General features: G+C 33.3%; 1 protein-coding gene across 1 annotated transcript in view; it reads right to left on the bottom strand.

The window, feature by feature from the left end:
- The window catches only part of LOC118922368 (girdin-like), a 107,271-nt gene that overhangs the window by 62,346 nt on the left and 29,921 nt on the right, over nucleotides 1–15,004 (bottom strand). The window contains 2 exon segments of the mRNA XM_057497006.1: nucleotides 3,603–3,661; nucleotides 5,138–5,207. Coding sequence (XP_057352989.1) covers nucleotides 3,603–3,661; nucleotides 5,138–5,207 — 129 coding nt within the window.

Here is a 15,004-nt window from a genome sequence, read left to right as displayed (position 1 = left end):
TGCTGCTTCCCCTTAAGAATTCCATCATTTTTTCTTCAAAAGAAAAACCCAGAGCCCACTGAATTCTTGGACTATAGTATCAAATCAGCAAACTTTAAACTTACTATTTCTACTTACAAATCCCAAATATAATAGATACAGCAGATCTTAATGTGAAAAAACATTTATGCCATTTATACATTATACTAAATATTAGAACTTTAACCTATTCAACTACTAGATGAACTGATTTTCCATAATAGAGATTATGTCCTAGAAAGTGTTCAAACAATACTTGTCAACTAATTGGTTTTCTAAATAGTTTCTGGTCCTAAAATACATTTTGTTTTTCAGTATCAACAAATATTTATTTTAGTTGTTCATATAGTTGAGCTGAAGGCTAGCAATAGATTTTGTTGTTACACATTTAATGTCCATAGCATTAGTAGCTCCCAAATATCTGTAGGATGAAATACAAACTCTATTTTAATATGGCAAATCCAGTCCTTTGTGACCCAATCCCTGTCACCCCTCTAGTCTAATCTCTTGCCATTCTCCCCAATGCATGTTTCATTCCAACCATACTTGATGGTCCCTCACAAGTTGTTTATCTCAATATCTTTGCTTTCACATCAAATACCACCTCCTGAGAGAGGCATTCCCTTACACTACAAGCAGGCTTAAGAAAATATTCCTTCTGTGTACCAATATATCTTGCATTATGGTAATTATTACCGTGTACTGTTTATTGTTTGGTCTGTCTCTAAAATTTAAATTTCCTGAGATTTGTATTAAAAAAAAAAAAATCCCTGTCCCTGTTCTTAACTACAGCATCTGGTACGTAGCGTACATTTGGAAAAAAAAAAAAAAACCAAGTCATTAACATTTAAAAAATACAGAATGAAAAAATACAGTAATTTTTCAAAATTGAATCCTTCCTTCCTTCCTTCCTTCCTTCCTTCTTGGTAGATCTGACATTTTGGCACAACAGATGCGTCTCAAGGGCTTTCAAGTGAAAAAAAAAATTCTGCCATGACTGCAAATACATAAGATATATACTATGACTGGTTTACATCATTTCACATCAAAGATGAAGGTCTGACAACCCTGCCACCTCCTCATTTCTATAAAAACTCTGAATGATGCTGACACAGGTTAAGATTAGAATGATGGTCTCCTTGAGTCTTTGCTTTGTTTTTTACAACTGGTAAAATCTATCCTTACTATGAAAAATGAACTTCCTGGTATTTATTCTTTCTTTATTTTCAAATGTGTTTGCTACTTTGGGTCCTAGACATCTTCCAAACATAGTGCTACAAATTACTCTTCACTGACTCCACTCATACTTCCCAAGAGTCACACTTTCATGTGGCTGATACATTTCATTTAGTGGCTCTTTAAATTATTCTCAACTTTAGGAAAAAAATTATAAACCTAATGAACTCCTTCCGTCAACCTTAAAACCTACCTTCACACTGCCCTGCTCTCTCGAAACATCTTAAAATTGCCTTTATTTTCTAGGTTACTTTATTTATGTCACATCGATGCATATTTCTATAATTACTTTTATACAATTTTCCTACTCTGTGCCTTCTCTTAAACCTTAATATACCCAAATATTCTTCTTCCTTTCTCCAATGACCATTTGAAATAACAACTACCTAACAAGCCCTTCCCAGCTAAGTGAGTCTAAAGTACAGGTAATCATAACCAGCTAACAAATTAATAGAAAAATTTAAGAATACTTTAACATCACTAGAAAATCTTCTTGTTTTAATTACATGCTGACACTAATGTAAACTATTTTAGAGAGTGGGCTCCTTACAAGAGTAAGTTTATGCACATGTAGTTCTGTGCATTAATAAAAAGGAATGTATATATCTGACATTATAATTGATGATTTCTAGAATGGCTATTAAGTAGTTTTAAGAAAAATTTGCCCATTACATAGAGGTGCTTTAATTCAATAGTAAAGTAAAATGAAGGAAGTTGTTTTAAAACATATGTATCAATAGTCATTCAAATGTCAAAACTTATTTGTAAATTTCTTTAGGAAATCACCGATATATTGGTACACAATATATTGGTACACAGAAGGAATATTTTCTTAAGTCTAGAAGAAACTAGAAGAGACTTCTGGTTTACATAGGTTAACCTACCTAAAGCTTTAGCTTATTAGAAAAAGAATGTTATTTTCATGCCATCCTTTTCATTTTCCAGCATCTGGGACACTATTATGTGAGTTATAGAAAATGGTAGGGAAGGGGGAAGCAGTTAAGATATCATAATCTTTCTTTGTTACTCTTAGAGATGGTAATAACATTGGTTTCCTTAATATTTAAGCTTTCCCTAAAGTGTTCATAAAAAAGTCCTTGGTTCTGCTTTATTCACTGTTAATTTTACCAACCAGCAATAACAACCACATAGTAACCAGAAATAACAACCAAATTTATGCCGTCACTGTGTTGCCTAAATTTACATAACATTCATCAACAGAGTATTTTTAAAGCACATAGAGTACAGAAAGGATGTAAATAATTAACGGCTATGTTTATAACTAAAGAGTTGGTGGCCAAATTAGAAGAGCAATGAATATAAATACTATATTCAACTTCATATTTAATCAATTATGAAGTAAACACCTATACATTACATATCATGAAGCTTTAATAACATAAAAATACGTGGTTCTGCAGTCAGCTCTAAAAGTCAATACTCTTAAATATATAACTTCTGGCATATGTAATAAAAAATCATTAGTGGCCACATCATTTATTTGTTTACAAATAACTTTATTCCACAAAGAACTAAGATAGTTTAAAGTAACATTGTAATCACTCATCCAAATAATGGCAAATTAAAGGAAAATCAACATAGTATAATAGGTTTTGAAGTCAGACCAGAAGTGAGTCTCAACTCTTCGGCCTGCCAGCAATATAACTTAAATCTAACGCGGCCCCTTGGTTTGTCGGGGACAGCCCCAATGACACATGCACGTGCAGTTCCACTGTAACTGCTGAGAGAACCCTTCTTGACTCTCACAAGTGACTTAATTTTGATAACTTAAATATCACCCTATCTAAATATCAGTCTCCTTATCTGAAAAATATGAGAAAACCTATGTAAGGTATTATATCTGACACAAAATAGGCATTCAATAAATCACAGTTTCTATTATTATAATCATTGACCAAAAAGAGCAATATAATTACAACTCAGACTCCTAAATTAGTTTTCATAATTCTGACTCTTTTTAATCATTAATTCTGCTTCCTTTCTATAATACAAATACATCTGTTTAAGTCATAAGGATTATGTTTTTGGGGAGGTTTTTAAGGGTACTTCTACGGAAATTTGAAAAACTTGGGGCCATTAGAAGCCTCAGAATAAAAAAAAAAACAAAGATTTTAAATGCTATGACTATCTGATAATATAAAGTTTGAAATTAGATAACAAAACAAGTATTTTTCTCCAAATTCTCCTTGGGAGATTATACAGCTATTTAAAACTTTCTAACAGACTGAAAACCAATGGCCTATCTGTAAGTCTTTTAGAAACCAGAGCCTGAAAAAACATATAAGGAAGTTATTTAAATGAAAATATGAAGAAATATTTTAACTTGCCTGAACTGCACAACCCAGTAAAAGTAAAAGCAACTTTTTAACTTCTTCTGTGCCTTGTTCTGAAATAAAAATAATTACTAAGTACAACATTTTACTTTACTTCAACACTCTTTCTCAGTATTGGCAGAACCACTTCTAGAAGTAAGAGTCATAATTTGACCAAAGGATTAGGTCTGAAAGTATAGTGAAGAATTTTAAAAAGCAGCTCTGAATGTGCACAATGAAGTAATAGCAGAAGACATGGGCAAGGATCTCAGTTTTTTAAAGGGCTGCAGTATAGATAAAATAGAATGCCAGGCTCTGTGCAAAAAAGTATGGTCACTATAAATCCACTACTTTTCCATAAATTATACCACACGAGCATACCAAATGAAGAGCTGCTTATATAGGGACATGTCACAAAGCCAAAATGGTTCCTAACAGGTCTGGCTTCTTTTAGGCCTATTAGTGTTTTCTTTCTAAAAGACATCTTATATACAGATTTATCTATCTATAAAATTTACATGGCTTTCCACTGAGTAGAATCATGAGGATCAAAACCTCAAATGCAGTGTTACAATGACACTGGTAAAATAAATAATGCTGGAAAAAGTCAATGATCTGTAATAGAACGAGAGTTCATTCACTGTCCAACAGCATTCATATCAGATTTTCTTAGAACATTCAGCTGACAAAAATAAGTCACTTCTTTGGCCCAAAATTTTACCACAGGCCAATAATTAAACAACATTCTCTATAAAAGATCAAGATAAAGTCAAAATCTTTTTAAATGAAACAACCTACCTTCTTAGCCACACTGAACCATACTACTCACCCTTCCCCAAATAAATTTTTTTTTCATTTTCTAAAATTTCTTTTGGTTTTATTTTTGTTTGTTTGACTGAGGGTGGGGGTGGGGTTTGGGGAAAATATACTTGATTTGGGTTACACGTAGCTTGTAGGAAGAGTAAGTCCTTTGTTGAAACTCTGTGGTTGCTGCTAATTTCCCCAACTGTTCAAAATGAAAACTCTGAACCTGTCACATTTAAAATCTGGTAAAGGGCAGAAAAGTTTCAAAAAAGTAAATTAAATGATCCAAGAAACTGCTTCTTAGCTTTCCATGCAGAAGTAGTTTAATATAAATTACAACCTATCAGGCAGTAAAACTTTAGATTCAGAGAAATGTGGCAATGGTAGATAGTATATATACACATAGCAACCTAGAAATTACTTCAAAATCACTTTTCTAAGGTTGTAACTACATTATCGTCTATTTTTGTTTATAATGAGATACTAAAAATCATCACAAAAAAGCATCAATTTGGTAGTAAAAAAAAAACTCTGGACTTAATGCACAATGTGTATCTGATCCCATATACAACTTACAAATATTGTAGGTTTATTTTCTCTCTATAAAACAGATTATCACCTCCAACTTTCCCTAGAAAGTCATAAAAGACCTAGTGTGTTAATGTAAATAAGCAAGATCTTGGTAAGCATTACAGTATTGCATAAAGAGAAGACTATTATCACATTATACTAATTTTAATACTTACCAGAAAAGGGATTTTTGCCAATGACTAAGACATTTGGCAATGACATCATGATCAACTGCTGCAAAGTCTCCTGTAAAAAAAAGATACCCAAAGGTTGTTATATGGGTAATACTGATTAGGTAATGACTCAGTAAGCCATGACTTAACTTTTTTGCAGTTCTCTGCAGGTATGCTAAACTACAATTTAAAAGCTTAAAAAAAATAAACGTGAAAAAAGATATCCAAGGTCTTAAGTCTTTTGTACCTTTAAGTTAATGAACTAAATAACTAAAATTATAATATCAGATAGACTACAGTAATTATATATCAATTGCCCACAAAATAAAAGTGTCCAGGTAGAAGTGGTCTAATATTTATAATTTGGAAATCTAAGTTTTAGGTGTTAAATAATTAAATAACATTCTTCAATAAAAGTTCAATCATGTGTACTCTCTTTTTTTTTGTTACTTCTCTCTGAGGGAACTAAAAATGTCAACTGATACTAAAATTAAGAAAGCTAAAATAAGTAAATAAATAAATAAATAGATAAAATTAAGAAAGCTACTTTATTTGAAACTCTATCTTATGATCATTTCATGCAAATGAGCTCTTCCTCAGTGAATCATTTTTTTCTCTCTATCTACAATAGATGTTTTATTTTTTTTGACTTCTGTCAAATTTTTAGACAAGAATATGCACACAATTTGATGGTACAGGATGATTCAGAAAGAACTGAATACTTTCAAATTACATCAAGTATGTACCTTCTGTTTATGCTACCTTTCCTTTGAGGAAATAAAGGAACACATGGTGTCTGTCATTACAACCATTACAGTGATTTGCTACAAAGGATCTGGGATGAATTAGGCTACAGATGATACTGATTCTTTGCAAGATTATAGAAATAACTGTAACGGTCTTTACAATCTAGCTTCTAATACATCATCAGACATAACTAGTTACTGAGGCATGAGTTTTTGAAAGTATTCAATTCTTCTAAATCATTCTTAACACTAAGATGAGGAAGCATAATAACCATGAAGACTTAATTTGTGTTGTTTTTTTAAAGATGTGTAATTCTAGATCCACTAAAGCATTTTCCTATAGCCAGTGTGTGGCAAGACACCAGTGGCTAATTAGAATTAATCTTTCATCTATCATTATTCATAGATAAGTATTAGAAGTTTCAAAAATTTTCTCCAGCATTATATATAACAGCTCTTTAAAAAAACTACCACCGAACACAGCCACAGACCAATGGAACAGACTAGAGAATCCAGACATTAACCCAGACATATATGGTCAATTAATATTTGATAAAGGAGCCATGGACATACAATGGCGAAATGACAGTCTCTTCAACAGATGGTGCTGGCAAAACTGGACAGCTACATGTAGGAGAATGAAACTGGACCATTGTCTAACCCCATATACAAAAGTAAACTCAAAATGGATCAAAGACCTGAATGTAAGTCATGAAACCATTAAACTCTTGGAAGAAAACATAGGCAAAAACCTCTTAGACATAAACATGAGTGACCTCTTCTTGAACATATCTCCCCGGGCAAGGAAAACAACAGCAAAAATGAATAAGTGGGACTATATTAAGCTGAAAAGCTTCTGTACAGCAAAAGACACCATCAATAGAACAAAAAGGAACCGTACAGTATGGGAGAATATATTTGAAAATGACACATCCGATAAAGGTTTGACGTCCAGAATATATAAAGAGCTCACACGCCTCAACAAACAAAAAACAAATAACCCAATTAAAAAATGGGCAGAGGAACTGAACAGACAGTTCTCCAAAAAAGAAATACAGACGGCCAACAGACACATGAAAAGATGCTCCACATCGCTAATTATCAGAGAAATGCAAATTAAAACTACAATGAGGTATCACCTCACACCAGTAAGGATGGCTGCCATCCAAAAGACAAACAACAACAAATGTTGGCGAGGCTGTGGAGAAAGGGGAACCCTCCTACACTGCTGGTGGGAATGTAAGTTAGTTCAACCAGTGTGGAAAGCAGTATGGAGGTACATCAAAATGCTCAAAACAGACATGCCATTTGACCCAGGAATTGCACTCCTAGGAATTTACCCTAAGAATGCGGCAATCAAGTATGAGAAAGACCAATGCACCTCTATGTTTATTGCAGCACTATTTACAATAGCCAAGAATTGGAAGCAACCTAAATGTCCATCAATAGATGAATGGATAAAGAAGATGTGGTACATATACACAATGGAATACTACTCAGCCATAAGAAAAGGGCAAATCCAACCATTTGCAGCAACATGGATGGAGCTGGAGGGTATTATGCTCAGTGAAACAAGCCAAGCGGAGAAAGAGAAATACCAAATGATTTCACTCATCTGTGGAATATAAGAACAAAGGAAAAACTGAAGGAACAAAACAGCAGCAGAATCACAGAACTCAAGAATGGACTAACAGGTACCAAAGGGAAAGGGACTGGGGAGGATGGGTGGGTAGGGAGGGATAAGGGGGGGGGGAAAGGGGGGTATTAAGATTAGCATGCATGGGGGGGGTGGGAGAAAGGGGAGGGCTGTACAAGACAGAGAAGACAAGTAGTGATTCTACAACACTCTGCTACGCTGATAGACAGTGACTGTAAAGGGGTATATAGAGGGGACCTGGCATAGGGGAGAGCCTAGTAAACAAAATGTTCGTCATGTAAGTGTAGATTAATGATAAAAAAAAAAAAAAGCATTTCCTGAGTGGTGACCTCCAATGAGTTCTACACAATGATATAAAGGGCATATAAAAGTGTAGGCAAAGGGTCTGTTTGTGTTTATACAGAGGATCAAAGCCTACTTGGGCTACCCCGAAAATGAACTAAGATACGATATGAAAAAGAACTTCCAGCATCAGCACTCTCGGGAAGACTCATGACAGAAGATGATCATCAAAAAACCCCAACAGAGATCCACGCACTGTTACAGCTGTAGATGCACTCATCCCACCAGTTCCTGGACTTGCCATGGGAATGAAGAAGGAGATATCTAAGCTGGCCTGTGCATATAGTAAAACAACAAATTTGACTGGATCTATACTGTTGGAACTCAACCAAGAATTAGGAGAAGTGCAAATTGTAGCGCTCCAAAATCTTACAACTACAGACTATTTACTGTTAAAAGAACATATGGGATGTGAACATTCCCCAGGAATGGGTTGTTTTAATTTGTCTGATTTCTCTCAGACTGTTCAAGTTCAGTTGGACAATATCCACCATATCATAGATAAGTTTTCACAAATGCCTAAGGTGCCTAACTGGTTTTCTTGGTTTCACTGGAGATGGCTGGTAATTACAGGTATGCTGTGGTTACGTAACTGTACACCTATTATGTTAATGTGCGTGCGCAATTTAATTAGTAGTTTAAAACCTATACATGCTGAAGTTACTCTACAAGAAGATATGTCAAAGAAATAATCAATCTTCCCATGTTTTCTTCCGCCTGCTACTTCTATAGCTTTTCTTCTTCCTTCCTAATTACAACCCTTAAATAGAATTCGTGCCTCATATCAAATTTACCGAGTATCATAATTCTTCCAAGTGGTAAAGATACCTCAAGACAAATGCTGGGCATAGAAGCCACAGGGCATTAATATGCAAAGAAGTAAAAAGCTAACCTTTTCAAACAATAAGGCTTCTCTCTCACTCACCAACTTTACATTTCCCTGTATGGCCCTGGAAGATGACTGGTTAGCCAGAGACGGGTAAGATTCCTCAAGATAGGAACAACCTAAGACAGGCACAGTCGCAGGGGGGCCATCAGGTGAGAAAATGGGGATCAACAGAGGTGAGGCTTAGAACCTCCCCCCCACCCGTTCTGAGAGAAATCTTCTGCATACGTGGATGTTTTATTGCCCTGGTCTAGCTTGGATTAACACATAGTCTCCAGGCACACACCTGATCATCTACATTTGCTCTCTTACAACACTAAACTATGTTTTCTACCTTTATCTTGTATCTACCTACCACTTCAGCATTTTATTAAAAAATAATAATAATAAAGAGAGAAATGTGGTATCCACATATAAATCAAGTATAAAAATCAAATGAGTATTCATATTTGAACTGTTTATAGTTCATAATGCATGAGCAAAACCGAAAGCTTCTGTGATGACTACCCTTGTAATGTTCACCATATAACTTATTCACTATGTAAGAATTTGTTCTCCATGTAAGAACTTGTTTGTTATGCTTCAGAAGATTGGAGACTGACGAAAATTAGGCTTGGGGTGGATTAATGATTGTGCATTGAGCATTGACTCCCCTATACAGAATTTTATTGTTGTTAACAACCATTTGATCAATAAATATGAGAGATGCCCTCACAAAAAAAAAACAACAAAAAAAAACCATACACACTTTCAATTGTAAAATAAATAAGTAACCGGGATGTAATGTATAGCATAAGGAATATAGTCAAAATATTGTAACAACTTGGTATGGTGATAGCTGGTACCTAGAATTATCATGTATATAAATGTTGAATCACTGTGTTGTACACCTGAAACTAATGTAATACTGTGTGTCAACTACCCTTCAATAAAAAATAATTATCTTAAAAAATAAAAAAAATAAAAAATAAAAATAAAAAAACTACCACCAAAAATATACATACATTTTAAAGAAAAGTATACTCAGTATGTGCATCATTTAGGTAAGTACAATTAAGAATATTAAGAGTATTAAAAACTGCTAAAATCACTTACTCTAAAGATTTATAGTGAATTTGCTATTTAATAAATGAATTTTCCAGTTAAAAGCAATTTATCTCAAGAGGGAATGTGCTATAGCTAAGTCTGAAGCAGCTAAATGGACTTAAAGGAATATATTTCTAATTCATTCTAATTTTTAGCTTCCTTGCCTTGAAGCAGAATTATCAGGACTATCACTGTAGATATTTAAAAGAAATCATAAAGAAGAGATATGTATAAAAAGTAATCAGTGCTTTGTCTATATCCCATTTAGTGGAGATAGTCTCAGCCAGAACAAAGAACAGTCAAATACATTCTCATAGAGGCTTTAACTTTTAACAGATCCAGAATTACCAGAAGAAAAGCTTTATCTCAACTTCCAAGATAAAAGATTCTTATTTACACCACTTATTTTGGGGGTTAACAGTCAAAATTGATGAGTCAACTAGAAAACATCAGCTTACATTTCCAAGGCAATTTTGTAACTGATTTACTATGTATTTTTCTATGTTGTTACACTTTTATGAGGAAACTGTCCAAAGTAGTTAGGAATCTTCAGTAAGGTCCACTCTCTTTCCTCCACCCTCTTCCTCAGCTGGCTCCCCACTTCCTGCCTACTATGTTACCCCATGCTCTCATGCTAGCTCAGTCTTCCCACAAAGATGAAAGCAATTTCATATATCCTTTCACCATAGGGCACCATCAATGACATCATGTGTTAATACAGCTGACCTTTACACTATGAAGTTCGATTATATTTGAATGATGCAAATTGCTGTTGTAAATTGCTAAATTCAAACTTACCTCTCTGTATCTAACAATGTACTCTAGTGTAATGAAATTGAATGAATTAGTAAAGAGTACTCTGGTACAGCAGAACCAGAATGCCTAGGCTTAAATCAGCTCTATGACTTATTATGTGTATGACTTTTGTTGGGAAGAGTAGGAAGTGATATAAAAGTAGCAAGTTACTATGATGAAGACTTGTGGGGGGGAAGGTCTACCTTTTAACTTACTTTCAAGTATTAATTTTAAGTTATCTCTGAACAACTGATATTAGGTAAGACAGGTAAAAACTATACAAATTTTAGAAACCCTACTTATTCTAAACCTTGTATTTTGTTCTATTGGTTCTTCAGAGGTTTCCAGCTACATTTTTGTAAAAAAAATCCTATTTCTTTATTCCAGTCTTACAGGTAACATTTAAAAATATACAAGACATAAGAGATCAGAGGCTAAAAAAAAAACTGATTGGTATTGTTAAAGCTCTATTATATCATCCCCAGACTTCCCAGATTTCACCTGGTTCTAAAGATGTTCATTATTAAGGTGCTAAAGAAATGGAAAAATAATATATAAATGAGCTCAAGATAAATGATTTTAAGTAGATGGAACTAAGTAGTTGATGGGTTAAGGATAATACACGCACATGAAGTAGTAAAGATACTTCTTGAATTGGTTACTAAAGTGATAAAAACATATTAAAAGTGTATGGAGAAAATTTTAGCAATACAATGGAAAAAGGATAAAGTTTTGAGAAAATCAGAACAGTCATTCATCCAAGAAATATTTATTGCATGTTGATTTTCTGACAGACATTGTTCTTGACTCTGGAGATACAGTAATGAACAAACAAAACCCTTGCACATGGAAAATATGTATTAGTAAATTAACTAAAGGGGTAGACAGAAAATAAATGTTTTTGTTGATAACTGCTAAGGATAAAAACAAAGAAGAGAATGAAGAGTGTTGGTGGAGGTGAAGATAGGAAGGTTGCAATTTTTTAAAAGTATGCAGGCATTCAAATACAGAGAATTGGAGTGTTTCCAGGACCACTAAAGCTGACTCACTTAATAGGTGGAAATTCTACCCTGGTAGGAAGACAGTTGAGAAAGATTTGGAGAATAGCAATACTTTATAAAAAGAAAAAGGACAAGAAAGAGCTAGCAGAAATTATGTTAATAGGAAAATACTAATAGAGGTGCTTTGAAACATAATACAAGTAATTTAATTCCTATTACTTTTAGTTGGTTTGTATAACTTCTCTATCAAAAATGATATATTACTCTAATTTTTAGTTGACCACCTAAAAACTTTATTAATATGCATTACAAGTTCTGTGGGTTAAAGTTCATGCTACTAAACCATTGTAAGAAAGGCTATTTCGTGTTTGTGCCAAACACAGACATTATTTAGTTACTATTCAAAGATAATTTAAACTAACCTCCTCCTTCTTCCTGTAAGTTATCTGTAACACTTCCTTCACAGTAAGAAGTCAAATGATATTGCTGGCAAAGGTCTGAGCTTATTTCCCTTCGCTGAATCACACACTGAGCAAAATATTATTACTATAAGTTCACTTCTATAGTACTAAATATGGGTTTTAAAAGTTTCTACAATATACTGGAATGACAGTCGCTCCTTTAAGACTCTTCTAATCTATTTTAAAATTTTGAACATAATTACATCTATCACACTATTTGTATTTGTCCTTTTATTTGTACTACTAGTGAAAAGATTTAAGACTGTTACCATAATTTTAGCAGACTATAGAAAAAAATTAAATGCATAGCATTAAGGGAAAGAACATCTGACCAAAGTGTCAAAAATATGACAAAACATAAAGCATTTGTTGTAGAGCAAAGGGTCTCATTTCCTTGACTACTGAGTTTTATTATTACTGCAAATGCTGCTTGTTATAGGAGATGTTAAAGAAAAAGCTTTAAAGAAATGCTTTTTCTGACAACTAGATTAATGGTACTAGACTTGGTTTTTGTTTTTAATATTAGTTGTATCAATCATACAAAACCTTCCAATAAATTTAAACTTCCTGATTGTAAAGTATTCTTTCTTTTTGACCCTGAAATGATTCAGATCATTATTTTAATGGTGGCTGAAACACTACCATACTGCTTTTAGTACTTATTTCAACTGCAGCCAGTGCAGTCATTCCAAACAATAGCTCTCCACAGAGTTCAAAAAAAAGGACTAAGATTTTTACTTGTAAACTATGTCTCTAATAATCAAATTCATGATCTCTCTGTGATTCACAGAAAAAAAAATAACCAGAGTGCCTGGGTAATTTTACATATTACAAAGTTCTTAGGTAATTTACATTTTATGAAACAAAACCCTTTGTTATTATGTAAATAATTCCCCCCACTAACAATCTTCTTAAGAGTATTTTGTCAAGTTTCCTTTCACCCTGGGAATCCTTTTTGCAAGGTAACCTTGATGCTTACCAACACATTAAATTTAAAAAATTGGAAACATACCTTGTGAATTTTAACCTACCCAAATTCATTTTCCTTTTGTGAGTCAGAATATCAAAATGTATTAAAATATTTTACCTCAAATGCTTTTGCTGAGAGATGTGTAAGATATAAAAAAATATTATTTATACTTTTAGAGAGACTTTTGTAGGAAACTGGATTTTTCCAAGAGATGGGTAATTTAAGAGATGGTAAGAAGAGCAATACTTTAGATTTTGTTAACTTGAAACCTGTCATATATTAAACCATGCCATGTGTGTCTGGGTAATAAACATGAGAATAAAACATTATTTTAGTAAGTCAATTAATTATGTATATGAGATGGTTAACCTATTTCTTTAGAAGTACCTTAGAAACATTTTATCTAAAAATATGAAGCATGATCAGCATTTTATTAAAAAATAATAATAATAATAATAAAGGGAGAAATGTGGGATCCACATATAAATCAAGTATAAAAATCAAACAAATATTCATATTTGACCTGATTGTTTATAATTCATGATGCGTGATCAAAACCGAAGGTTTCTGTGATGGCTGCCCTTGTACTGTTCACCATGTAAGAACTTATTCACTATGTAAGAATTTGTTCACCATGTAAGAACTTGTTCGTTATGCTTCAGAAGATTGGAGACTGACGAGAATTAGGCTTAGGGTGGATTAATGATTGTGCATTGAGCATTAAGTCCCCTATACAGAATTTTATTGTTGTTAACAACCATTTGATCAATAAATATGAGATGCCCTCTCAAAAAAAAAAAAATGAAGCATGAGGCAGGCTAGAGATTGTATGGTAAACTGTAGTGGTACAAAGGAAAATTCAACCCTTGGTAATATTTTATGTTTTAAACATCTTAGACAATATTGACAAAATGTTAAGATATTTGATCCCTTCCAGATCTTACTTAGTCCACTGGTATTCAAACTTAGATTAATGAAAAGGGTATAACTTGGTCATCAGCAAACATTAATGAAAAACTTAGATCTTTTTAAAACGAAGTTGATAGTCAAGTCAAATTGCTAAAAATAATAGTATCGTCTTGGCACTATTAACATTTTGGCTTCTCAACATTGGCACTACTAACATTTTGGGCTGCGTAATTCATAGTTGTGGAGAATAGTCCTGTGCACTAGAGGATGCTCAGGTGCAGTCCTGGCTTCTATCCATTAAATCAGTAGTACCTCTAGTGTGACAACCCAAACTATCTCCAGTCATTACTAAATGCCTCACAGGGAATAAAATCACCTTCTATTGAGAACCACTTCATTAAACTGCTGAATTGATAGATTTCACAATTCTCTCTTCCTCAAATCAAATTTTTTTACAGCTGTAAGTTCATTAGATTAACATGACTAATACAAAGATAACTTCAACAGTTGACTTGGGCATGAGAAGACAAAGAACAAGAAAGTAGTAGTTTAATAAAAAAGAATTAAATACTACCACATGCTACGACATGGATGAACCTTGAAATCATTATGTGAAGTGAAAGAAGTCAGTAACAAAAGACCATTGTATAATTCCATTTTTATGAAATATCCAGAATAGGGAAAACTACAGAAACAAAACAGCTCAGCTGCCTCAGGCTGGGGTGGTGGTGGCAGAGGCAGGTAAGGATGGTGGCAGATGTGTATGCAGGGTTGGGGGAAATGGAGAGAGACTGCTAGTAGATACAGGGTTTCTTTAGGCAGTGATAAAAATCTCCTAAAATTGGTTGTGTTGATGCTTGCACAACTCTGTAAATTTACTAACTATTGAACTGGACAAGATAAATGGGTTATTATTATGGTATGTGAATTTTATCTCAATAAAGCTGTTAAAAGAAAACGTTAAGTATACAATATAGAAGTAGGTTGTATTGACAATGGATTTAAGATTCTGATGCA

The sequence above is a fragment of the Manis pentadactyla genome, chromosome 2 (assembly GCF_030020395.1).
Source record: "Manis pentadactyla isolate mManPen7 chromosome 2, mManPen7.hap1, whole genome shotgun sequence".
Lineage (NCBI taxonomy): Eukaryota > Metazoa > Chordata > Mammalia > Pholidota > Manidae > Manis > Manis pentadactyla.
This window is presented reverse-complemented; position numbering and strand designations above follow the sequence as displayed.